Raw genomic sequence first — 27,718 nt, 5'->3', positions numbered from 1 at the left:
ATGACAACTGTTAAGAACAAAGACTGGTTTAAGACATGTAGCTTTATTGACCAATGAAAGTTAACAGATACAATTACACTATATAAGCCTCAGATACACAGCCACCTATGTCCTATAGTAAGGATGCAACTGTTCGGTAAAAATCAACATTTGTAAGTTGATAAATACACATGTGTATAAAAACCAATTTTTTTTAGGAAAATCATTATCTTATGAAGTAACAGGATCTTTGTTTGTTCCCATATTAACACGAAATAAAACTGTCACAAGTTAAACATTCAGATTTTATAAATGTCATTAGCTCATACTTTAAGCAAGGGTTGGGAGAAATTTGTGTATAGAAATGGTCACGTAAACACAGAGGCTATAGAATATATCAATCACGCATAAAACTAGCAAGCAAATATTCTAGAGTCGACATAAAAGACAAGAGAAATAATTGAAAACCCTCGGAGGATATCTATGTGTCTTACATCATTATAATAATTAGTTTACATTGCGAACCAACATTATCACAACTTAGAATCTAGATTGATGGTCCACTAGAAATTTAATCCATCTTTTCCTCTAAAGAAAAAGAAATTACAAAGAGTAGACCTATGTATTTTTTTCCTATTTTCTAATATATTTTTTTAAGTAAACATCAACGAACCTTACAGGAATATCCTGTAAAATTACTGACATTTTGTACAAAAATGGTTCGAAAAAACTTCAAGCAAGACAAATGTTGACAATACACAGAAATGGAGAGTTTTGATGTATACTGAACTGATATAGCCGTTAGTTAAAAACAAAAAGAAAGAAATAGACTACATGCACCATTTACTCACTACAAAATCACTACACCTTAATAAACAGATTGCACTTTAATAAATTTTCACATGTGAATATAATTATATACATTGAATAAATGATCAGTCATCATGCCCAAAATCATTTCCATTTTTGACACTGAAATAAAATTCCAGATGTCCGGTCGTTTTTTTTCCCCATCATAGTACCTGAACCTTAAACTTGGATTTCTTAACTTAGTTCAATCATGAATACTTTTTAATTTGATGCCATCCTTTGCCAAAATCTTCACGAAACTTACAGGAACTAATGAAAACAAGCTTGTCAGTTTAGCTCATCTTCGATTCACCGAATCTGAACTTGGGCTGTGACAGATAATACATTAACACACATCGAATGATCCGGGCCATATCTACCCTCACAAGAGTTCCAGGCACACAGTTTATACTTTATGCTCGCAGTTAGACCAACGAGGCACTTACACCAATGCAGATAAGACTTTACAGTTGTATTCAGCTATTAAAAAAGATTACTGGATAAAACAAACTTCATGGCGTAGTGGACTATATCATCAAACGGACTAGCTTTACACGTTATTCATTCAAATACAAGACCATTTCATTTACTTACACTAAAATGTGTATCAACTTCCACAGTTTTGACACTTTCCGATCCATACTTGTGCATTCATGTCCCACATTCAAACGACAAGTTCTTGTTACCAGAAAAATCTGTTTCCTAGTATCTGCAATGGTTTTCTGTGTCTAAGGTGCTAACCCGGCAATAATTTACATCACGATCATGTGTTATTCCAGCCAATTTAGGACTGAATTTGAAAAATATTTTAAATAAAAGAACACATATATTCATACTGTGAACACCACGACCATTCACACAATGGGAGAATAAATAGTTCAACTAAACAATCAATATAGTATATGAAAAACACCTGTTACAAAATATAAAATAACATCTTAAATAGCATCATAGAAACATTGGTGAAATTCCGCAGGAGAGTATAAAAATTTGTTCAAAATAACGAAAAAATTAAAAAGAGCTTTACAATCAATCCTCGTTTACATTCATTTGAAGTATAACATGATCGCATTAAATGCAATTTGACAAAATAACAATTTAAGCACTGGTTGATAATAATTGATTTTATGTACCATTCAAGCTTATTCAGTAATAATTTTTATTAAATTTTCCTTATATTGAATACACTTTTGAATTTAACATATATTTTTTATGTTTACTTTTGTCAGATCTAGGTAACAATCAAAGACCATTACTGAAAATACTTACGAATAAGCAAGCATGAAAATCATACAACATACACACACACATCCAATCAGTTGCATTTTAGACCTTTTTCAACCAAGTCGAGCACTACCCATTAATGACATCTATGGACCCACTAGGACTGCAATTGTACAAATATATTCATTCTATTAATTTGAAGCATATTTCAAGTGATGTCTACACAATGGCTTTCGGTGAGAGCTCCATTCGACCATTTGTTTAGCAAGCAAGATTTATTACAAAATTTTACCATTTTTTTTTCTATAATTTTGGCTACTTGCCTAAACTTGATGTTCTCTACCGATAATGAATTGATTCCTGAACTACATTCTCATGAACTTAATTCAACTCTTTACTGCTCTCGTCTTATTTAAGGATATAAAAAGTACTGTAAATATTGGTCTGAGGCACACATACATTTATTACAGTAACATACACACTCCAATGTTAAGAAAAATGCATACAAAATCAGTACAAATGTGAAAATGAAGAACACTTAGTTATGTGTTGGGTTGACATCAATTTTACAGCAAATCAGAAATGACAGTTTAAATCTTAGGACATGATATCATATCATCAACGGAGGAAAACACTTTCCAGTAGGCAGATGACAAATACTTTTACACAATATTCAATACATGCAGATCTAAGCACACTAACATTATCATCACTTAATAACTCGTTACAAAATCTACAGAGATTCAAGTGATGGTTTTCCGATGTATCCACTACGTATGGGTGTCCAGGTCATTTCTGATTTCTTGAATTTTGGTCTCTTCGGTATGATGTCCGATTAACGAATTCAGTTGGTGACAAGGTTGAGCTTCTCCAAGATGTGTTGAGAAGTTCTGAACATCAATGAGTCCTACATGGAGTTTTAATCCATATATGCGGCACAGAATATTGCAGTATAAAGAAATCCTAATAAATATAATCCAGCCATTTCTCTCTTCATGTGTGAAAAACGACTTCAATAGTTAGTTCATAGTTATATCAAATACACAGTTCACACTGAAAAATATGCTGGACACTAATTGAAAATTTCAGTTTACACACAGCGCACATTTAGAATTCTTAGTCATCATCATAATCGTTATGATAATTACTTATAAAACAGTAATTAGGTACACTTATAAGACTATATATAGTTGACAAGTGAGGCATGTTGCCATTGGTGACAAGGGTGTGTGTCTATTGGTCACCATGACAATGCCTCAGTTCCAGATCTTCAGGAAGCTATCCCAGGATCCAGTAGCAACAGCCATTCCATCCTCGGTGACTCCGAGACAGCTCACACGGTTATCGTGGCCCGCTAGAACACCTGCAAGAGTAACAATGGTGAATAATAACTTTCCGCGAAATATGGTAGTTTAAATGTAAAGTATTATAATTCTATTTTTCTTTGTTCTATCTTTCTTACTTCAATGACTTTTTGTATATGCAATATCCTGTCTTTTGAAAAGTGACTGACAGATTCTGTGATTTAGTATAGAATTTGCCCATCCTGCCTGAACCTGACTGTCATTGTAGCAAACTCGATCTGGACAAACACTTTTACAAGGAATTTCTCCCACTATTGTTTAAGACTGGATAAAAGTCACTGAACAAATGCAAATGCTTTAGAAAGAAATCCCTTCCACAATTGTTTAAGACTGGATAAAAGTCACTGAACAAATGCAAATGCTTTAGAAAGGAATCCCTCCCACAATTGTTTAAGACTGGATGAAGGTCACTGGACAAATGCTTTATCAAGGAATCCCTCCCACAATTGTTTAAGACTGGATAAAAGTCACTGAACAAATGCTTTATCAAGGAATCCCTCCCACAATTGTTTAAGACTGGATAAAAGTCACTGAACACATGCAAATGCTTTAGAAAGGAATCCCTCCCACAATTGTTTAAGACTGGATAAAAGTCACTGAACAAATGCAAATGCTTTAGAAAGGAATCTCTCCCACCATTGTTTAAGACTGGATAAAAGTCACTGAATAAATGCTTTATCAAGGAATCCCTCCCACAATTGTTTAAGACTGGATGAAGGTCACTGGACAAATGCTTTATCAAGGAATCCCTCCACAATTGTTTAAGACTGGATAAAAGTCACTGAACAAATGCTTTTGAAAGGAATCCCTCCCACAATTGTTTAAGACTGGATGAAGGTCACTGGACAAATGCTTTTGAAAGGAATCCCTCCCACAATTGTTTAAGACTGGATAAAGGTCACTGGACAAATGCTTTAGAAAGGAATCCCTCCCACAATTGTTTAAGACTGGATGAAGGTCACTGGACAAATGCTTTAGAAAGGAATCCCTCCCACAAGTGTTTAAGACTGGATCAAGGTCACTGGACAAATGCTTTAGAAAGGAATCCCTCCCACAATTGTTTAAGACTGGATGAAGGTCACTGGACAAATGCTTTAGAAAGGAATCCCTCCCACAATTGTTTAAGACTGGATGAAGGTCACTGGACAAATGCTTTAGAAAGGAATCCCTCCCACAATTGTTTAAGACTGGATGAAGGTCACTGGACAAATGCTTTAGAAAGGAATCCCTCCCACAATTGTTTAAGACTGGATCAAGGTTAATCTACAAAATGGGCATTTCCAAAACACTAAAATACAGTGAAAGTACATACCTGCTCGTTCTTGCTTGAGAACGTCCCAGACGTTGCAGTTGAAATCATCATATCCTCCGAGCAAGAGCCGTCCAGACTTGGAGAAGGCCACTGAAGTTATGCCACAGATGATGTTGTCGTGCGAGTACATGCCTATCTCCTGATCTGCACGGATGTCGAACAGTCGGCACGTCGCATCATCCGAGCCAGTTGCAAATGCAAAACCGTTCGGGAAATACTGCAACAAAGTCATGGACAGTTACATGGATGGTACAGAGAAATATATGCACGATCCAGTTAAGTATTCTTTAATCCTATCATTGTCTGCAAGGATGTTAAACAGTCATAGTGCCAAGCTGTTTGGAAAATAAGTAAACTATAGCAATACATCTTTGAAATAAGAGATAATATAATATATATTTCCAACTGCCTTGTCAACGGGAAAGGGGAACACTGAAGAATTGTAGGGAAACAAAGTGGATGTGGAAGCTGGAGTAAAAAATAAAAAACATGTTTTTACAACCACAATAGTTTCGAGACCCTAAGATTTCAGTAATTGAGGTGAACGAGCAATAGTAATTTGAAAGTCTAAAGTTGGCACTGTTGTGAGTCACATTAATTATTATAGGTACCTTCAATAAACGCATATTTAACATTGACATATGAACATCATTTTACCTATAGAATTGAAAGATCCCTAGCAAGAAAGTTGCTACATCAGGGAAATCCCTGCATGTGTAAACCTGGTTCAAAGTAGGACCTCACACAACTGAACCCATCTACCATACTTTGGAAAGCCTTACTAATTAAGATGCTCTCAGTACCGGTTAATACCAGATAACAAAAGCTTAGTGCATTTTCTCTCAACAATTGGAGACATGCCGATGATAGACCCATTATAGTGCTTTATGATCAAAGCTTAGAAAACTAATCTTTTAAGAGTACAACAAAGAGGCTTGTAATGTTATTATTTCTCTTTTGTGTTAATTAGTAAACATAAACAGAGGTCATTCAGAATGAAAAACAGTTCAATATATCACATTCATGACCATTGTAATTACTGCACTTCAGCAATATTTGTTTATAGAAGTACAAAAATGATCATTTCAAAATAACTAATAATTTCCACCTCAATTGAACTATGATCATGATATTTTATCCATTAAATAGTATACCGCCCAAAATAGATTTACATTAGGGTAGCACTTCAGATAAATCGATTATTAATAGCATCAACAAGACAAGTGCCAAACATGAAATTGTAGCATTTATTTGCAGAAAACAGCTGTAATCAATACCACTGTTGAACATCACTTGAATTATTGATCAACTACATAAAAAAGGAATCAATCCAATATTGCGGGTACGAAACATTGTTTTTCATCAGAATCTGCAACGTCGATAGCCGTTCAATATTGAGAGCTACATCCATAATTAATTTACTATCAAAGCGATCAAGCAAACATGAGAGATTGTCAAGATGTTTTCCGTAGCCGTGACATTTAGAAATGTGATGCTTTACCTTGCAGTGACATCTAGAAATGCATTTTCCGAGAGATCATTTCTCTTCTGAAGAAGCTACATTAGTGATAAAGCCATGTCCAGTATGGCATTATAAAGTGCCAAATACTTAACGATGCTTAGAAAAAAAACAATTTATTAAGGAGTTGTAAATCTGCCCAGATTGAGCCGTTTGATAGCATGGAGTTGTAAAAGTTAGACTTGCTGTGATTTTTGTTGTTTTAACATGAAGTACGAGCTGATTGTTTCTTAAAACAAGTATCAATTTTGGCTCTAGGAATGACTGTTTCTTGAAACAAATATCAAATAATTTAACACAAGTTTGCCATGCATCTCCCTCAACTGACTTCCAAAGCATACAGTCAAAGTGGAAACACTCATTAAATATGGTACAAAGTACACTTAGAATTTAATGAAAAAAGAAAAATGACAAACTCCCAAATATCACAGTCATAAAGAATTTTTAATTAAACAGAAAAAAGTATTAAGATGAAGATATCCCCCACCTTCCACCATGAAAAAATATTATACTTATTTATTTGGACAAAAGAAAGGAAAACCCATGACAAAATTATGCTTCAGAAATATATCAACCTCCCTTTTCCTTTGACAAAACATTATTGCATGAAAACAATGAATCCTATGAGACATAACAATTTCACAAAAACATGGAGAAATAAACGCGTCACAAAATCAATATGTTTGTGCTCCCGGGACGAAGAAGTCAAATGTTGCCAGCCAAGGGTGAGTGAGCCTTAGTTCACAGAAAACAAGTTTTTTTCAATTTCCATTTCAAGCCATGGAAGCAAGAAGGTTCCAAGAATGTTTCTGTCTCCATCCCTGGTTTCTTTCATGAATAAATTATGGTATTGTTATTGTTGAAGAGCTAAGCCAAACACATGCTGTCTTTTAAAATATTTGTTGTCACAAAAACATATGTCCTTCAATGTATGAGAAAACTAGTGGAAAAAGAATTTAAGAATTCAACTTCATTTATTCTCCACATAAGCAATTTACGCAGTTGTAAAAAGTAGGACATCACATAAAAAGCCCAACACATGTAAAATGTTTGCTGGGCTTTATCAAGGCTTACATTTTTGAGTAAGTATTTGCTTGTCGATTCAAAACACAAGGGATGTTTGGGCTTCTTCAAAATACAAGCTGAGCTTGTGAAGTACTAGCTGAGCTTTTTACAAGACTAGCTGAAGTTGTGAAATACTAGCTTACCTAATTTTTTTTTTTTTTTTTTTTTACAAGACTAGCTTAGCTTGTGAAATACTAGCTAAGCTCTTTTAACACAACTAGCTTAGCTTGTGAAATACTAGCTTAGCTTCTTACCAGACTAGCTGGGCTTGTGAAATACTGGCTTAGCTGCTTAAAAGACTAGCTGAGGTTGTAAAATACTGGCTGAGCTTGTTAAAATATATGCATAACATAGCCATCATTGATACAATTTTCCAAAAGCATATCACTTATAATGGAAGGGCTTGAATATTCCAATCCTAATTTCAAGCGCTCATATTTTCCCCTGTTTCCATACTTGAGTGGTATTCATATCATTATTTTCTTTTAAGGTCTGTGTCCTAATGGATGGCTGTTAGAGCTCCTTTTATTATTGTTAACAGTTACCTGTCATCAGATGCAGTACATACAAAGTTCTGAGGTTGTTTTTCCATCAGCCAGTACAATAATATTGATATTCTTGACTTTTTCTCATTTTCAGATAACTGAATACAGCTTTTATTTGAGGGAAATGACATAGCTAAGTCCTGTTGTCTGGTTTCCAGTCATTATATTAACAAAAGCTTATTTACCTTTCACCGAATGATTCACATATTTGTACAATATCTGTTACAAAACCAGACTGTTTTTGCAGTGTTCAATCAATAACTTGTTATTACCTATTTAATAAGTTAGTATTCATTAATGACAAGGGGACCTTCCCTTGGAAATATTTACATAACTAATGCTACCTGTAAAAGGTTATTTGTACTGAAACTGAAGTCTATCCCACTTAACAACCTTGTAAAGGTGTCTTTTTAATTCTATAACAATGTACAGCTGCTTTTGTTACTGTCTACGTTAAATAAATCTTTTATTTTCTGAATTCTATGCACAGTCATCAAAACAATGAGAAATTGGATGCACAAGACCGATTACTTCATTTCTTGACTTACTGACCGATCATTTCATTTCTCGACAACCGATTGATTAAAAACTAGTAACTATACTTTTTGAACTATCTATGGCATTTTCTATATCTATTACACACATTAATGTGATATGCCAGTTGATATACAAGTTCCAAATTGAGGGGTGAAAGCAAAAAGGTTATATCTTCTTCTTTATTTAACGTCACTTAGAACCTTTTGGCCTTCACCCCTTGAAAGGTAAAGAGGTGTACATGCTACTTACTGTGATAGCGTTAATATCAGATTCATGTCCAGAGAATGTCTGCCTACACATTCCATCTCGAATGTCCCACAACTGCAAACACAAAACAAGAAATAATTACAAAACAAACACAAATACTCAATAGACTGCTTCCAAACATTGTATTTATACTCTAAAGGAACAACACAAGTCTGGAACTCGTCAATTCTGGCCAGGACTCCTACATCTATGGGCTTTGGAGTCAATAAGACTCTTAGTTTATGTAAACTTTAACTGTAATAATAAATGCTATTTTGCATCTTCTTGCTTTCTGTAATTTTGTTCAAATAAAATGAATAAATAAAATTCATTCTCCTTTCTACATGATTTAGAACATATCCTAAACCTGACTCCTTGGTATAGTCTCACACCTAAACTTGCAAAAAAGTAGTCAAGCAGACTCCAAAAACAAGGCGTCTTACTCTGTACATGTATACGTAGCAGCTTCTAGGTCTGCAAAACATGTATATTTATGGGTGAAAAACCATTTATGACTATGGCTGAAAACCATGAACAACTATGGATGAATGGATTGTAGTGTTGGCATAGCCTGCTTCATGACATGCATATCATGACAGACAACGCTCGACTAAAACACTTCAAAACTCAACAAGAGGAGATAATCTGAAACAGGCATAATTTGTAATTGAATGTGTGCAAATGATAAGTATCAAACTTTTCTCCCAAGCCAGAAGACCAGAACTGTAAAGAAGTTGTCATTCCATACAACCATATTGTACCTTAGCTGAGGCATCACATGCTCCAGAAACGAAGGTGCGCATGTCCGGTGCGAGGGAGAGGCTCATAACATCGCCTGTGTGACCGAGGTATGACGTCGTCTGCTGGCCAGTCTCTATATCCCACAGCGCACTTAAATGTACAAAATGGTAGGATTTAAGATTCAGACATACTTAAAGTATACATGTAATATAAAAATAGTCCAAAAAAATTGTCCAAGATTTCACATTAAGTGATGTGCAATAGAGAAAAATGCAAAATTGAACCCATGTTATTGATAAAGGTGATCGTTGTCCATCTCCACAACCGACATTGTCAACACATGTATCAAGTTTTATTGCCCATCTCCCTCAACTAATCTTGCTAATTATGATTCAATCTTTTGTCTATTAACAACAATTGTGAATTAAGTTATATAAACATATGCTTAGTCACTCTTGTTGACTTAATGTTGGCTGAGAGTGAACATGATTGAAATGATGTACAAATTGAATGATGGACTTGACCTGATATAAAAACAGTGACATAACAATTTACAAAACACATAAAACTACTGTGTTTTTTTCTGACCACTTTGGGAGCTGAAATTCCCAATGCTAATAAACATATTTGTCTCTTAATGTAAAAAATAAAATTCCCAATCATATATTATAATTTTTCTAGTAACAAGTTTAAAAAGTACCGGCATTATTCCCAATATGGTGGAAAAAATGGCATTCTAGTCCAGCCCATACTACACTAATACTCTCCCGAAAAAAACATGCATGGGTTGAAAATAAGAGGAAAATCTCATATTTCCCAAACAGTTAATCAAATAAGTGATTTCCGAAACAGCCCGGCAATCAGTCAGAAGCAAGCAAGGCTGTGATTGGTTTTGTTGGATTGGGTCTGATTGTTGGATGGTATTCATCGTGCCCCAATGACATGAAGTTCGTCTGAAGATGCAATAGTATGATTACAAATTGATGAGGCAATCTGGTAATGCAAAATGACCCTAACAATTGATTTACTACTTACATACTGGGAAGCAAGCCATTGTTCTTTTTTTTTAGAGAAGTCTCAAACAAATATACTTCAAAGTATAAGACATTAGTTCCCATTCGAAATTAAAGTAAAATCAGTCATTGATGCAGATGTACATTCAATCTTTTCAATGCAGTCACAAATGTTCTTATAAGCCAGACATGGTCAATGCTATGTCTGGACTGAATGTTGGACATGTTTATCAATAATGGCCTTATATTTATTCTTTTACGAATATATATTTTTACTGACTTTATGACGCAGTAATTAAGCCCAAAACATGTTTTGGATCTGTTTCAGATTAAATTAACCAAATTTCTATTGAATCCCCTCACAAAGGCAGTTTATATAATGATAGCATCAGGAGGTTATCTCTTCTGAAGCCATTACTTTCATATCTCAAACCAACCAGCCAATGAGGACCTACACGCTATGACAACATTATTGATTCAATCTTGCCTTCTCCCTCTGTGAAATTTTCCCCTGGTATAAGAGTCAGCCAATGTGAGATCAATAATTCTGCTATTGCCAGCCATGTCTTTGACAATGCTGTTCTTGCAGGCACTGGCTTGCAGCGTCTACTTTAGGAGTCCATAAAAATCAGAGAATAGGACCCTATCTCATGTACAGCTGATAATTGTCAACCTTGAAAACTGCTGAGGTCTATCTGAGTATGAGGGATTCATGGCCATAGCAGAGTTGACTGGCTTCGAATCATTTTGAAATTGTTTCCTAAGTTATTTATATTCATTATAATGTACTTCCTACTGTTTGTTATGTAAATGTCCGGGCCAAAATACTTTATATCAGTCTGAGGGCCAAAAACAATCTTCATATTAATCTGAAGTTGAAAGCATTTTAATCATGATAACAGGATCGATCTTGCACTTAAGAATAGATGCATATACCATAATTTTCATGAATTAAACCACGGGGTAGCAATTATTGAGTGATTTATGCGAGAAAACATGGAACTCCAGTGTTCGACACTAACGGGGTCCCGGGATCCAGAGGACACCAATTTTTCCGGAGGAACACCTGAACTTCAAAAGTCCGGTATTCCGTCGGGACACTTAAATTTTGACCGATAAAAGCTAAATATCAATAAATAAATAGCGTTTCATGAATTAATTACCTAAATTTGGGTCCCCCTAACTTTCTTGACAGTGCATGTAAAAAAGATATTAATATTAATACGTAGCACACACTAAAGCCAAAGTATGGCTGACCTTTTCACTATAATTACGTCATGAATCTATAAATAAACAGGTCATTTCACAGTGCACATGCGGTTAAACGCTTCCGCTTTGTTGTTTACATTATCAACAAGGTCAGAGGTGACGGACTTTAATAATCGGTACAATAATTATGGTGTCAGAGGTGACGGACTTTTATAATCGGTACAATAATTATGGTGAACTAGTTTGCTCATGTGTCAGAACCGCCCAAAAAGATGCCAAAACTGCTGACTTTGATGCCTTAATGATGCGACCATCGAGTGGTTACAGTAACATTTACAGCACAAAAGACTGGCATCCTACGGAACTAGTTTATTGGGAAGCCATCCTACTATTCAGCATTCTTTGTTTTATGCCTTGATCAAAACATTATAGAAATAAAATTTCCAAAGTTTTATTATTTATCTTCAATCAATGGATAAAAAATTATGACATTTTGGCGCGAAAATAAACATACACTATTTTCCAGTTGTCTGCTCTTCCAGTATGCACTACACTTGTTGGGCAGTCTGATTGATTCACAAGCCAGATGTAATATTCCTACTGTTTTTCAATCAAATGCAATGACATCTGACAAGACCCTGAACCATGGCATTTTTAATGCGTATTTTCCGAAAATCTAAAAATAGTAACAACATCCAAGTTTTTATTTACATTGTACCCATTGTGTGACTTAGACATTCTACCACTTTTGAACCCAATCTACCGACTTAAGACCCAAATCTTCCTCTCTGCCATTGCCAGAGGTTCACATGGGTGACATTGTGCTATAACTAACTTGTCATTGCATGCTGTTGAAAACATGTATAATATGGTGTATACTTGAATTACAAATTGAAAAGTAAAAGGCACTGGATTTGTATGTTCAATTTAATATTAAAACAGGCTCATTAATGAAAAAAATGTAAAAAATGGAAGGGACTTTTAATTTCAGGAAGGGACACCCGATTTCAGATGTTGGTGTCCCTTCGGGATCCCTTGGGAAAATGGTTAGTGTCGACCCCTGAACTCATTTGATAATTTTGGGGTTCTAAATAAAAGGACAAGAATACTTCAAAATGAGGGAAAACTATGAAGAAATAAAGCCATTAACCACTTGTATTCCTATTAGCATTATTGCAGTAGGCTCTTCTTGAATAATTTAAGCAAACATGGTTTTGTCATTAGCGTACGTCAAGATATTTTAAACAGGAATCACCATTATGATAATAGAATATCATCTTCATTCTGTGTTTTCTAGAGGCATCTCTTAATGTATTTTTAAGGCCAAACAACTTTTCGATATACCTTTGTTTTAATTATTGATACTAGTCATCTTTGTCTCACAGTGAAACATGAATCTCAAATTTGGTGACAATACATTGACATCATAAGGACATGGCCTCCTGCAGATTACATCTCTGTTGAGTAAGTGGCCACACACTGGGAAAAGGGATTAAGATTTAAGACACAGCAGTTTTTATTTCTAGATAAATAAACTTGTGCTAAATAGCTTGTAATGTCCAACTTTTCTACTCACCCCAACTGTGTCAATACCACCATACATGGCTAGATACCAAGTAACCTTTAACTTTTGAGGATATGGTGCCTGCCCAATCTACCCAGTGTTATACACATCTGGATTTATCTATCATTCAAACAACAAATGACCAGTGGACAAAATGAGTTCAAGCATGATCTTATTCTTTTTTAACCTAAGCCTGTTGCAATTCCTTCTGTCAAGTACTTAGTAGTTATGTTAGAATTCCGATTTGTTGATTTAAACACCTTATTTCCTGACTGATAAAACATGTACGAAGTCATATAACTTTGCATAACTAAGCTTTGACCATCATGTTTACCACCCAAGCCAACCATAAAGGTTAAATCTTTAATTGGACCAAAATAAACATGTACAAAGTCATATAACCTAAACTTGGGATGATCAGGTTTCCTCTCCCCATCCTTTTCACTGGACCCATGGAGTATAATACAAATCCCAAGAAAATATGACCAGTACCAAGTCAGTTCACCCCAGCTACGGATGATCAGGTTGCCAATCTCGGTCTTTTCACCCCAACCCATGAGGTATAATACAAATCCCACAACATGCAACACGTACCAAGTCATATCACCCGAACTCGTGACGATCTGGTTATCGTCGAGAAATCTACAACATGACAGGTATCCAGTGTGCCCAGGCAACTCTCTGCTCACGCGCACATTCCCCTCGCGCGTCTTGAGACTGTAGATGGAACATATGTTGTCGAGACCGCCGCACGCTACGTAAGCTCCGGACGGTGCGTAGGCACAAGTCATCACCCAGCTGGACCTCAGTGGAATTGCATGAACCTTGACAAGAGAGTATATGATGTGACAAATCCATTTTCATGTGGGTTTATAATTTAAAATCATATTTACATTTAATATACTAAACAAACAGAAAAGAACAACTCTTTCTTGAGGGGTTCATAGCGACTTCATCAAATAGCTTTTAAACTTTCTATGTTATTTCATATGCTTAATATCAATAACATAAGACACAATCTCACCCTAGTCAGCTGAGTATTGGGAATGATGGTTTATGGGAGAACAGTATTTTTCAAATTTGCCATACGTTTACTTAAGTATATCAGCAGTCAGATTTTCATTTATAAATACATATCAACACAAACACTAACCTATGAAGTCACTGTGTAGTGCCAGTAGATAAACATAAACAACATTATTTCACTTCTATCCTCTGGTATTTCTGCTATAAATTTAGCGAAATAAAATATTTGCTCGAGGGGAAAACAACTACGCCTGTAAGATAAGCTATGGTATTTTTGGCACATTAATGCTGTTAGTCTGGAACTGTCTAGCTTTACTTACAAGTAATGTTGAAGAACAAACAAGATCAATAGAGTTAAAATGGTGTTGTTTTTTCCACTTGTTAGGACAACAAAACAGTATGAATTTTCAGCGAAATCATTCCCTTGTGGTGTGTTTACATTATAATGAGGAAAACAAGCTTGACCACAAAGCTTGCAAACATAGATCTCTAAATGTAGATACTTAAGCCACTTACATGTGACATCTCAACAATAACTGAGATGACCAATGAAATCTGACTACTCAACAATAACTGAGATGACCAATGAAATCTGACTATGTGTCCAGTAATGTCAATATTGATTTCCTGCACTTAAGAATCATTAGGACCAGATCACTTCACTCATGTACAATGAAGATTGTGTCAAAACATACAAGTGAAAAGAGCTTAATGCTTAAATCATGTGTGTTCACAATGTATATGCTATGTAATGGTCAAACTTAACTAAAGCTTTCCCACCAAGTATGGAGTGCTCACACTTAGCCAAGAAGTATTCCTTTTTCAGGCTTATATTTACCATATACCATGCCTACCTAGTCAAGAAAAAAATAAAAAATTTGTGCTTCATAGCAAAAATTTCTTTAGTTATTTTCTTCTAACTACCACTTACTTTATTTGTTGTATAACCGTCCCATACTATAAGCTTTCCATCTTGTGATGCTGATACTAAATTTCTGAAAGACGTAAAAACAAATGTATTCCTAACATATGTAAAAACAAAGTATTAAACTCTTAATTTTTTTCAGACTGTCAAATTACTAACTAACAAACTACAAAAACAATCATAACTAAACAATTCAAGTTAAACAAGTGTTATTTTGTTAATCGATTATGTTTGAAAATTGATACAACAGGTCAACATTTTTCCGATTATCGATCAGGATTTTGTTCTCGTATTTAAGGCAGGTGTTTTAATTTGTTGATAGTTTATACTTAGAACTGTTCCCACTACCAATAAATTTGTATAACTCAAAATGCAATCCGTAACCAATAAAAATCTTGGAAGATATGCAATTATCTCGTACCCAAGTATTTTACCTGGAATTAGCTTGTAAGAATTTGCAGAAGATGTTCAGGTCAAGATAGGCTTAGAGTATTCTTAGAAAATATGTGTTGTAATGTAACGTATATATCTCTCTGGAAATAACCAACCTTTACGCTGAAGTACTTCCTGATGATTTCTATAATTGATTCATTTTAAAAAATATTGAGGGACAATAACCTTAAGGAATACATGCAATTTTACATGTAACAAGGAAAACCAAAGCAGCCTGCAAGTGGCCTTTAAAACTTAATTTTGTTATTCAATCATATCAATTGCATACAAGACAAATATTTGATCCATAAAAGGTGAATTATCTATGCTTGGTAACTCCATATAATTTTTTTTTATCTTTAAAAGTGTGTTAAAAATCAGGTGCCTGACATAAGGCGTTTTTTCAATACAAATGCAAACAACCGGATTGTTTGCATTCGTTAAGCTTCGACTTGAAAGGAAAATATATCACAAAGATAATTAATAAGGAAAATATATCACTAAGATAATTAACTTTTATGGCTAAGATCATTATTGCATAGAGACCTTGCTGGGTACTCCTAAGGAAAACAGTTTTTACATTATTTCCAATTATACCTAGAATCTGAGGCCCAGTGCATGGCGTATATTTTCGCGAGGTGTCCCCGGAGCGTGCGCCGGGTACGCATCTGTATTCTACTGAGGGGTTCAACTTCTGCTGTTGCTTGTACCAAACTTGTGTCCGCTGCTGCTTTTCTCGCTTCCTGTAACAGAAGAGGAGAAAATTGTTATAAATTGTGAAAATTAGTTTTAGCATCAGTCCAGTATTTATGTTTAACAGCAGTCTAAAGTTAGGGCAGGGAACATTTGACAATTAAAACACTAGCAAGTCAAGTTTGGTTCTCAGATGTTTGTGTGTGCTGGTTTTATTCTAAATTATTAAGTCAATAGACTAAGCAAAGCAATCAATTATGTTGGAACCTCTAATTAATTTTTTGAAAGAGGTATGGAACATTCTGTTTCACTTTAGCACTGTAGCGTAAACAAAAACATGTTATTGCCTTGAACTTTAAACTATCAAATATCCTTAAACACCAGCTAGATTGAGTTTTCTGACAGGGACAGACTCTAGTTACTGTCAATAAGCTAATGTTGAGTACTAGCAATTTGCTATGTATCCTTTATTTTAAAGTAATGTTTGTTATTTTTTTTCTCTTTTTACAATTGTTGTTTGCAATGAGATCATCAAGTTGTCCAGATAGCCAAGTCAGTAGCGCTTCAAGCTCATTATCTTGGGTTCAGTGGTTCAAGCACTACACTTGGCATATTTTTTTTAATTCAGGATTTTTTAAGAACTAGATCTATACTTTCAGTTTTTCTTTTACAACTAGAATGCAGAACACATATTTTAAAGTACCATATATACAAGATAATATCTGATGTTCATATTCTTATACCTGAAATGCACATGATCAAGCTTTGCAATAATGATTTTACCTCAAATATAAGAAGTTTAATTGTATATTTTACTGTTGAAGTGTTTATCACAGAATTTTGTTTTTTTCATGTTTTTTAAATTTCTCCAAAATCTGATTCTAATACTGTTTTTGTGAACTTCAAAGTTTCAACTATTCTTTCTCAACAATATCTCTCTAGGTGGCAATTTCCTTAACAAGATTAAGGATTTGCGACATGATGATGGTGGAAATACTTTTAATTAAAAATAAAAATGACAAAATATTTGCGTCAATAAACCCATGCGAAATAAAACAATCTACAACATATCCATCTGACTGTTGAGTAGCTGGACAATCCAGCACAACTGTGCTTATATTCACTTGTCCTCTGAGAGAATTATCTCTTGTTGTTTTAACCGAGATTCCCAATAAACATCACGGTAAAACACGTAGGCACCTTGATAACTGATATAAGGTGACTATCACCTACATATATCTACAAAACATTATCATTACTATCAAACTAGGGTGGTGGTTCGTGTCTCTAATGATAGGACACTAGACTGTCAATCCAGGGGTCGCAGGTTCAATCCACTGCCTGAGTGCTGAACACAAGTAACTGCCTTCTGGGGGGATAGTTAAATAGGGGTCCTGTCTGTGAGTGCTTGACTCTGGTGCAGGTATAGTTTCACCTTGTCTGTGCACTTCGACTCACAAACTAACAGGACTATTACTCTCACTAGTTTGGACTCTGATGGATGAATTTTCTAGCAACTTGTAAAATAATCATACATGCCCTTTCACAATATATTGTTTAAAGTGACTAGAGGACTTGGGTATGGCTTGACGTGGATGACAGATAAAACATGTATGCTGACATCAATCGACTGATTTAATCGTTGAACTTCAACCCACGTAGGACTAACAAAAAAATAGTTATCTTTCTTGTTATATTACGACAAAAGCGGGCCTAAATATTAGAATGTTTGGGGGGGTTTTATGAAAAAAAATGTAACTCTTTCTAAACACCTTACTTAATAGTTTCAACACATCAATATAACCCCTAACAAACCTATATTTAGGGCCAAACAAACATAACATCTGCTTAGCCAAACTTCAATATTTCCAGCGAAAAATTCTAAGCAGATTCAAAGAGTCAATGTGTAACCATGGGAACATTGATTGACAAGGTCTACAGTCTAATCATGCAAGACTCCACACATTTCTTTAAAAATCAATCCTGTTTTTAAGCCTTTTTAATCTTTCTCATATTTATTCATACATGGCTGAGAAATTTGCAGTTGTAACTTAGTTTCTTCATATTTTTTTCTTAACCTATATAAAAAATGTATTGTTCATGCTTGAACATAACTTTATAGTACTTCACTTTCTTGACATATTCATACTTTTGTTTAGAAATGTACTAAATAGCCCAGAACAAAGTGAGTATGTAGCAGAATTATTTATTACAGTAGCATTTGTACCAGTCTCATAAAAACAGTATCAGAATGTCACAAATGTTCCATTTTTCTAAGTATTGCAAATTTCATTCCAGATATTCAGTGACGCACCTTTCAGCCTCCGATAATTATCGCACTTAGTGTAAGACTTGCAGTTTATTTCATAATTTGTTTGTCTGGCTTCAGATAACATGTTATAAGAGAGAACATATGAGTATGTACTTAATGAGTAAGGACTCACTCACTCCGCTCTTTCTTATGATTTACAAGATCTATTCCAGCCATTATTCAATTAAATTTTATTTCTGAAAAATTGCAGTGGGAAACCTGGGCCCAAGTGCCGTATAGGTACATACTCTAATTTGGTTCATAAGAAATACCTACCCAAATATTTTTTTATAAAAAAATACCTACCCTAATTTGGTTCTTTAACTGTTCTGTCTCCTGCCGAAGAGCTTCTAATTCGGAGGAACTCATCTTGACAGGCTAAAACAGGAAAACACCACTGAAACAAGAGCAACGCACACATTAGTACATCTGAAATCAACCATTTAATTATGGATTATACAGTGACATGTTTACAGGAAAATAAGAAGTAGCTATTTTGTTTGCTGTGAAATTTGTAAAGACGGAATTTAAAAATATTATCCTGATTACAGAGAATAACAATGGCATACAATTGCTATTGAGTAGTGTCAACTTATCATTAACTAATTGACCTTGGGTATGAGCACCAAATAGTAATATTTTCTTGGGTAATCTAAGTAATTCCTTCTTTCCTTATGAGTACCTTATTATTTTCCAAAAAAATGGAAAAAAATGCTGAGTGGTAAAACTATTTTTTAGAAAGTGTCTGTCCTAACCATTGACCCAGATATCAAGGAAGTTTAATTTTGTCATCCTTATAAATCATGTACATGTTAACTTGGTGAACACAAAATCAGCAAGAATAGTTGCGACATTCATGGATAAAATGTGATTTATTACTCAATGTTTTATTTGGACAACACAATTTTATTTCATCACAACGATCTTGTATGATTTTATAACTTGGAACAGAATAAAACCACTTTGAAGAACTAGTAGACCCGCATCAATTCTGGTACCCTGTATTCTGTGTTAATCATTAGAAATAGGCAAAATCACTGATACTCAGAGCCTACAGGTTTTCCTGCTCTGACTATTACCCAAAATTTGTTTTAGTACAATTCTCATGTATTTTATTTTTTTAGCAGAAACCACACTTAAACCCAAGTATTCACTCAGGTGACTTATGGAATCAGTAAGTGTTATTGGCATAAGTGTGAGAATTATGTTTAATATCTAAATTAACAATGTATTAACAAACAATAGATTATATTTTTTTGTAAAGGAATTGGTCTTCACGTAAAAAATGATCTTGCTTCAATTGGTTCTTTGACATGTTGTTAAAAGGATTCATCAACCAATAACACCACTTTATCATTATTACTGCAGAATTTTGAGGTAAAGGCAGTTATTTATACCACTAGACCACTCTCTTCCTATTGGAGCGGTGACCACAAACTCTTGGGTGAGACATTTATACCAGGAGACCACTCAGACTCTGGTGGGGACAGAGCCCACAAAGTCTTGGATGAGAGACAGACACCTATACCACTAGACCACTTTCACCCTGGTGGGGACCGAGCCCAAAACATCTTAGGTGAGAGGCAGACACCTATACCACTAGACGACTTTCTCCCTGGTGGGGACTGAGCCCAAAACATCTAAGGTGAGAGGCAGACACCCATACCACTAGACCACTCTCACCCGGGAGGGGAATGAGCCCAAAACATCTTAGGTAAGAGGCAGACACAATCATTATTTGACTATCACCCTATATAATTCAAATCACAATGATATGCAGAAAACTAGTTCAAAAACATTATCCCAACATATCAACCTGTTCCCATTATGTGAACAAATTAACAACAAAACGACACAATTAAATAACAGCATAATTACTTTCCCTCTTTTCTCCTAATTTGAAAAATGAACTGAGATTGACCTGCCTAACTAAATTCGTTGTAATTACTTCTTCACAGTAGAATAGTTCTTACAACAACATAACTGAAAGAAGAAAGAGTTTCATTTTTCTAAATGCATTATCAGCCAACTCAATTAGTACAAGGACTACAGGATTATTTTTTTTACTTCATGCTGCTAGACTCCTGTAGGCATATTTCTGTAGTTTGATTGTTGAATTAACTTTTGAAAACACAATTACTTAAGATAGCTGAATTTTGCTGCAATGGGGGTCACTGTTGTTGATGTTTGATTTGGTATGATTAACCAACACTACTTTTATGATGTGATCAACAATTGGTGATTAAGAGAGGATGGCATAAAACCTGCAAGACAGTCGTTTTTTTGTTCAAGAGTCATCACAACCAATCTATCCAAACATAACGTATGACTGTAGTACCAAGCAGAGGGAACCCTTTTTCCACTACACTTTCCTTTAGACCCACAGGTGACAGGTACTGTTTGAGATAATTATGTAATTAAATCATTGAACTTAAGCTCAAATCAAGCTTGGGTTTGTAAAAATATCTGGGTTTTGTTACATGTTTTCATTGAATACTCAGGTTTGTGGGTATCAAGTCACTATGAACATTCAGTATTTGGGCTTGTTCGAGGAAAACTAGTTCTTTAGTCTGGTTGGGTTTTGTTACATGTTTACATTGAATACTCAGGTTTGTGGGTATCAAGTCACTATGAACATTCAGTATTTGGGCTTGTTCGAGGAAAACTAGTTCTTTAGTCTGGTGAGAGGCATGTTGAAATGTTCAATTTAATTGCTTCTTAAACGTTTGTCTGAATATTAGAAACAATTACCAGTTACATACAACAATTAATAATACCTACCTGTAGACCGTTAATAACTTGTAAAATACTGTTTCAAACAAATAACTCTGTCTTTCTGGCATTCAGCCAATTATTTTTCATTCAATATTTTCCCCATCATTTCTACACAATTCACAATGCAACAAGTTTCTGGAACATATTTCACTGATAAACTCCACAGCTTAAAGAATTACTCCACAAAAGCAATATGAATTATTCCAACAAGAAACAGTTGTAACATCCAAATATTTCACTACCATAAAACAGCTAGACGATTACTAAGTTTCCAGTTATTGATTGTATTGAGAAAACATGGCTGTTCTCTTGGTAATTTTCACAAGCCAGACCAATAATAATATCATCAATAACACTTTAACAATATCACAAAATAACCTACACAAAGTCCAATAGATCACAGAAATAACAAAAGCTTTACATATGTTACTTTAATTCACAAACTAAAATTTGAGCACAATTTGTAAAAGTCCTGTAATATGCAACTGCCTGGCAAAACTGCAAGTGTTCAGCCTCACTTTAGTGTAAGATCCACTGAGTAATGATTAACATAGAGGTGGATATTTTTAGAACCCAGACAGCCGGTATGGATTTTTCAAGTTTCAAGGGCAGTAACTCTAACAGAATCTGCTGGCTCACACCCTCCAGGCTGCATGTTCCTTGTTCTCATAATTACTTTTACAGACAACAGACTGACAATTTCTGATTCTAATGAGCAGTTACTTTGGCAGCAGTTGATATCTCTTCCTTCTTATTCTAAGAACTTTGAAACGCTTGAAATATTGTAGGACAAAAAGAAACATCTAGATCGATCCAGCTGCTAGCCTTTCCCTTAATCAATCATTGTTTTTCATACTTGAGGATGAAAAGCCAAAATTCTTACATCAGTGCTTGGCATAAAAAATTTAACAAGCCCTGCAATATATAAAATCCACAATCTAAGCAATTTTACTCATGCAGGGCTGGTGTTTATTTTGACCACTACAAAATTATAAGACTCCGCCTTATTTTCACAAGACTCCACCTTATTTTCCCTGGATGCCGTATCCTGGCTAACTTTTTAATCTTTATATGGACAGTTAACAGCATCACTCACTAAATATAAACAAGGCAGCAACAACAACGACTACAGAGTTCTTTTGGCCCTTTTTTGGAGCCGAAATTCGGCCTCATTCCCGTCCTGAAAAAAGTATTAAAAAAAAATCCATTTTAAGAAAAATGCTTTGTTTTTCGTTTGAGTTTTTGAGCATTGACCTCTAAACATTTAGCAACTCTAGCAATATAGTGCCATTCATGAATATTTACACCTCAACTTCCATTCCTTAAATGAACTGCCTTTCGGCAATTGCGTTCATCAATCGATGAACGCAACAACTTCGGTTATGTTCGGATTGTAATTCAATGCATAACAATATACATGAAAGCTATTGATCTTGTAATTGGTTGCAGGTCTGTAAAATATAGATCAACATTTTTAAAAGTGTTAGTTTATTATATTTTAAATATATTGGTACCAGATATGTTTCAATTTTACATTTTAAAGTGATTTCAAGTGGTTGATCTTTTCCCGCGTTATTGTCACGTCATTTGGAAAAAATGTTTCCGGTTATAGTCGGGTCGTTCTATTTACAGAATGGGTAAGAACAGATTACTGAAAGGTTTTCTTAAATGAAATGAAGTATTTTTTTAACAATTCTTGAATGAAATAATGAACTAATGGATATGAACGCAATTGGGTTGGTCAAAGTACGCGTGGAGTCCTTTGGACTCCACACACATTGACCAACCCAATTTCGTTCATACCCCGATAATGACATCAACCCCGCAATTCATTCCTTAAATATGTCGGTAGGTTTGTTAAATAAAAGGTTTGACCAGGGCTTCCGTTAAAGAAAGTTTGGATGTATATTATCCCCTGAAAATGGGTGAAAAATCCTAACATTGATTCCTTGGATGTACAATAACTTCCATAATTTGAAGTTGAAAGGTTGGAAGATCAAGATATCAAAACCTTTTGTCAATATTACTATGGCCACAATTTCAATCACTTGAATTATTATAACATAAGTTTGTGAATTTGGCAAGTTAAAAGTTGCAAATTATTTGATTTTTAATATACTTGTTAAAAAAAAGATACTGTATTCGGGAGACTTTAACTTCCACATTTCAGTGTAAAACTTCCAAAAGTGATTGACTTCCAGTTTCAAATTCTAAATGAATGCCCTGTTTGAAAACAAGTTAAACATTACATGAATCATATCAGTATTCTCCCCTATTTGTCAAAACAACACTATTTTCCTCCTATCGAAGGGCCCTGCCACCATTCTCTTGAAAGAGGAAAAACACTGAGCAATATTTGTCAACCGCATGAAATGTTAGATTTTGCACATCACTTTGATGGGTTTAAAATTGGTCCAGAAGGGGTATAAACTGCAAGACTCAATACACTTGTATATACCTCAAATTATTGTTACCTTGACCTTGAGCTGGGTTTTTAGATTGGCTTTGATGAAAACAACATTAAATTCCTTCAATGGGGATAAGATAATAATCTCAACACAAGATGTAAACCATCACCTTAGTATTGTAACCTTCACCCAGACATCATGGGTTTAGTGATATTGAACCAGTTATCATGGTTTAAAAAACCTTGACACAGACATCCAATTCCCATTGAAAACCCATTCCTTGCAATCATTTTTTTTTTTTATAGATTTTTCTTTGAAAGAACAATTTCTTGGATCATGTTTTGCAATCAAATTTAGCAAAGTTTACAAATTTATATTCAAATAAATCATTTCTATATAAGGTTGATTTAAAAATTAATGTGACAAAAAACAAGTAACATTGACATTTAATTTATTAAATATTTGGTGCTTCAAAGCCCTCACCTTCTGAAAGATTTTTAATTTCCAAGGTCTGGATTTAAGACGTTTTACCCCACTTTTAGAGCGTAATATACTACCTACCTTTCTTTAAGGGAAACCCCTGAATATTGAAACCCTGAACTTTTTAATGTTACGAATACATTTAATTTTGACCTGCGTTGCTCCAATTTTGGATGTAGACATTCATGAACCAAATGAAAACATGACCATGGACTACCAAAATATATGCGGCATCCAATATTCTGACCTTGACCTTGTATGAATTACACATATATATCTTCTGCAGGTCTCCTTGATAAGTAGAACATTAGACCCAATATTCATAGAATGATTTACATCAATGTGACCATGACGGGAGAAGTTGAGTGCACTCAAAAAATGCAACCAATATTACAATGCATGTCCCTTCCACCATGCACATGTCTATGCCAGTGGCCCTTCGATCTAGTGTAACTTGAGTTTTGACAGATGGCAGCAGCAAAATGCTTTCATTCATGATTCTTGAACATTATTTTGTTTGATTTGGGTAAAAAAGTCTACTACCAGCAGGTCAAACTGAAGGGGAACTCATAATGGGGGTTAATATTATATATAACCTTAAGCATGAGGAAATGGGGCCGAATTTTGCATTTTCACTTGCACATAATCATTATTGTAGATTAATCATAAACATTTCGTGTTATTTCAAAAACACTGAGTCAATCAGGCTGCGGAGGGTATAAAGAAGACAAGATACTGAAGCATAACTATTTTGCCACAATCTTTGACCTCCAGAATTGCTTAACCCAAACTCAAACAGTGGATGTTACATGTTGTATTTTTGCAAGATGTTTCTCAATATATGTCCCCACATTTTAGACATTTGTCCCAAAAATCCAGCTCAATCTTCACTAAAAATAAATTATATAATGTTTATAAAAATGACAGCAAATAAAGCAAACACTGTTTCTAAATAAACTTTGGGATTGAAAAAAAATAAACAGTTATAGTTTTGCAATCTTCCTTTGTCATAGTCGAAAACAATTGTGTTGTTTCAGATTACGTCACTGATTGACACTTAAGATTGGAATTAAATTATGCATTACCTGCACAATTGGTAATCGCTGAGTTTACAGTTAAGTTGACACAAGATTGTGTTATATAACACAAGTCTTTGGGAGCATCCGAGACAATGACTAGTTAATTTTGTGGAGATCGAGTGACAACCAGCATGGTTTCCGTAAGCGACACTCCTGTGAGACAGAACTTTATAAGAAAATCCAAGAAATCACCTCCAATACATCTCGAGGGAAGCAGGTAGATGTCAATCGTCAGCCATTTGCACAAGTTGCCATACTTGGACCTCTACAGAGGAAGGGGTGACATCAAGAGTTCAATTTTTTCTTAGCAACAAAAAACAACAAGCCTTCCTTTATAGAGCCAAGTTAGGAATAGCAGACCTTCAATCCAGTGTTTTGCAAGGGACAGTACTCCACCCACTGTTCTTTACAGCCGTCCTCAAGGACCTTCTAGATGTGATCCAATACTAATGATCGAAATTATTTGTTGAGGAAGCTTCCTACAAGGCTATGGTCTGACCCTCACTTGAGAATGAACCCACTGTTTGTGACCCACACCAAAGCCATTCAGCAGATTCAGCTTTGCCAGCTTTGTCTTTAGGGACTATTCTTACTAACTCCCAAGGATGCGTCTCAAATATGATAAAAGACTGGGAATCCCTCAAACAGCTTCGAATACACAGTCAGTTGTCCATGATGAAAAAGATCAGCAACTGCCTTGTAGACATCAACACAGTAACTCCAAACCGGCGAGGCATGACCAGGTACCAACACCGGTTATTCCAGGAGCGAATTTCAGACAAGATACTGGCAAACTCCTTCCCAAGTACAGTACAGGAATGGAACAAAACATATCTCACAGAGTTATCTGAACTACTCACCAGATGTAACACTGTCTAGTTTTAAAATTTTAACACTTGAGACACTGTGCACCACCACTATCACAACCAGTCTTGTTCAGCTACGTTTGTTCTTTGAAGAAATCAGCTTAGTATATGAAGAAGAAGGCAATCACGTAATTTTCAAAGTTAATGTTTACTGGCGATCTTGCAATTATATGGATTATATATAACATTCTGGTATGTGTCCTTAGAGACTTTCCAAATGCAAAAATGTCATTTTTTTCACTTCACAGACAAAATCTGGCTTCGTTTACAGTAAAAGTCTCTATCTATATGATATTGTTTATATCACATAATGGAACTCTCTCTGAGGGCATTTGGTAAATACTTAGGTGGAATTTAACACCAGACTAATTGTAGTTTTCAAAAACAGCATGATTAATTACAGTGACATTATCCTTAAGTCAAGGTCTGTAGTGTTTCTGATTTTTTATATCAACTTTACGAGTGTCTACCAGTGTGTTCAACACAAAACGCATGTTAGAGAGCATCAGTTTCGGATTTCAAGGAATGAAATGCACGACTATCTTATGTACATGGTTTAAAACACACCAGATACATTTACTTCAACTTGAAACAGGATTGTTTATGCCAGACTACAATGTATTTTTGATGAAATATTTTTCCCTATCCACATGCATAAACATTGAATTTCTTCTTTCGTATTTAACATAAACATGATACCATTTTTATTTTCTTTATCATATGCATCTCCCCTTTCATATATCAAAAGCCTATGACACTATTTTTACTATCTACGTAAATTTTCCTGAAGATGGAAGAAATGTCAATATTTTTGAAAAGTGTTTTTAAGTGAAAAATCTTATTTCTGGAATGAATGAACAGGATCTTTGAAAACTTTGAATACAACGTTTGCTTTTGCATTGACCTTATCATTTATGAACGGGTACAACGTGAAATAACAGCTCGAATCGACTTCGTATCCCAGCAATATTAAGTGGGTGGGGAAGCAAAACAAAATGGCTTCCGTCTTGATATGGGTTCCGTTTGGTGCTCATTTAGGTCAATTTAAATGCTTCTGTCAGTTTAATGACAATGCAGGCGATATCGTTGGACCTTAAACTTACCCCGTATATTCACCACTTAATGACAAACCCTTTCACAACTTCATATAGACGGAAAATGTTCAATCACCCGGCATCAAAATTGTCTTTTCAATGCACAAAGGGTGCGGTTGCTCTGATTTGCAATATTTCAACCCGCAAACGCCAGTCTGAAATGACGTCACAACTCATTAGCATACATAAGTAAATATCCCATAAAGCTTTCGGAAAAAGCTAGTATGACAGAATGAGAGAGAGAGAGAAGGGGTTTGTCAATATACGTCTTTTCGCTAACATTTGTTTACATAAGAAGTTAAGTACAAAAAAGGTATATTAACTGCAGTAGACAAAAGTGAGGTTATTTTCCCGAAAATAAGAGTTTTGAACAAAATATGAAAATGAAGTTATTTGCGAAATAAGATTGTTTGTACCAAAATACGACAAAATATTTAGGCGAAACATATTTTTTTCTATAAT

The 27,718-nt window shown here is 34.7% G+C and overlaps 1 protein-coding gene across 3 annotated transcripts; it reads right to left on the bottom strand.

The window, feature by feature from the left end:
- Window positions 1–27: 27 nt before the first annotated feature.
- On the bottom strand, window positions 28–27,416 carry LOC128245715 (guanine nucleotide-binding protein subunit beta). Of its 3 annotated transcripts, XM_052963944.1 has the most exons (10): window positions 27,266–27,370; window positions 20,480–20,537; window positions 18,861–18,951; window positions 16,148–16,293; window positions 15,125–15,188; window positions 13,762–13,991; window positions 9,402–9,531; window positions 8,644–8,715; window positions 4,729–4,945; window positions 28–3,415 (listed from the first exon to the last, which is right to left on the bottom strand). In XM_052963944.1, exons 3-10 carry the CDS (start codon window positions 18,921–18,923, stop codon window positions 3,309–3,311), a joined length of 1,029 nt encoding a protein of 342 aa, XP_052819904.1. In that variant the 5' UTR covers window positions 18,924–18,951; window positions 20,480–20,537; window positions 27,266–27,370; the 3' UTR covers window positions 28–3,308. The 3 variants fall into 3 exon arrangements, with proteins under 3 accessions (XP_052819904.1, XP_052819903.1, XP_052819905.1); XM_052963943.1 differs by lacking the exon at window positions 20,480–20,537 and having other exon boundaries at window positions 27,266–27,416; XM_052963945.1 differs by lacking the exons at window positions 20,480–20,537; window positions 27,266–27,370 and adding an exon at window positions 21,336–21,802.
- Window positions 27,417–27,718: the final 302 nt, after the last annotated feature.

This window comes from Mya arenaria, chromosome 9, assembly GCF_026914265.1.
Source record: "Mya arenaria isolate MELC-2E11 chromosome 9, ASM2691426v1".
Taxonomy (NCBI): Eukaryota; Metazoa; Mollusca; class Bivalvia; order Myida; family Myidae; genus Mya; species Mya arenaria.
The sequence above is the reverse complement of the archived record's forward strand: the minus strand, read 5'-3'. Positions and strand labels throughout refer to the sequence as shown.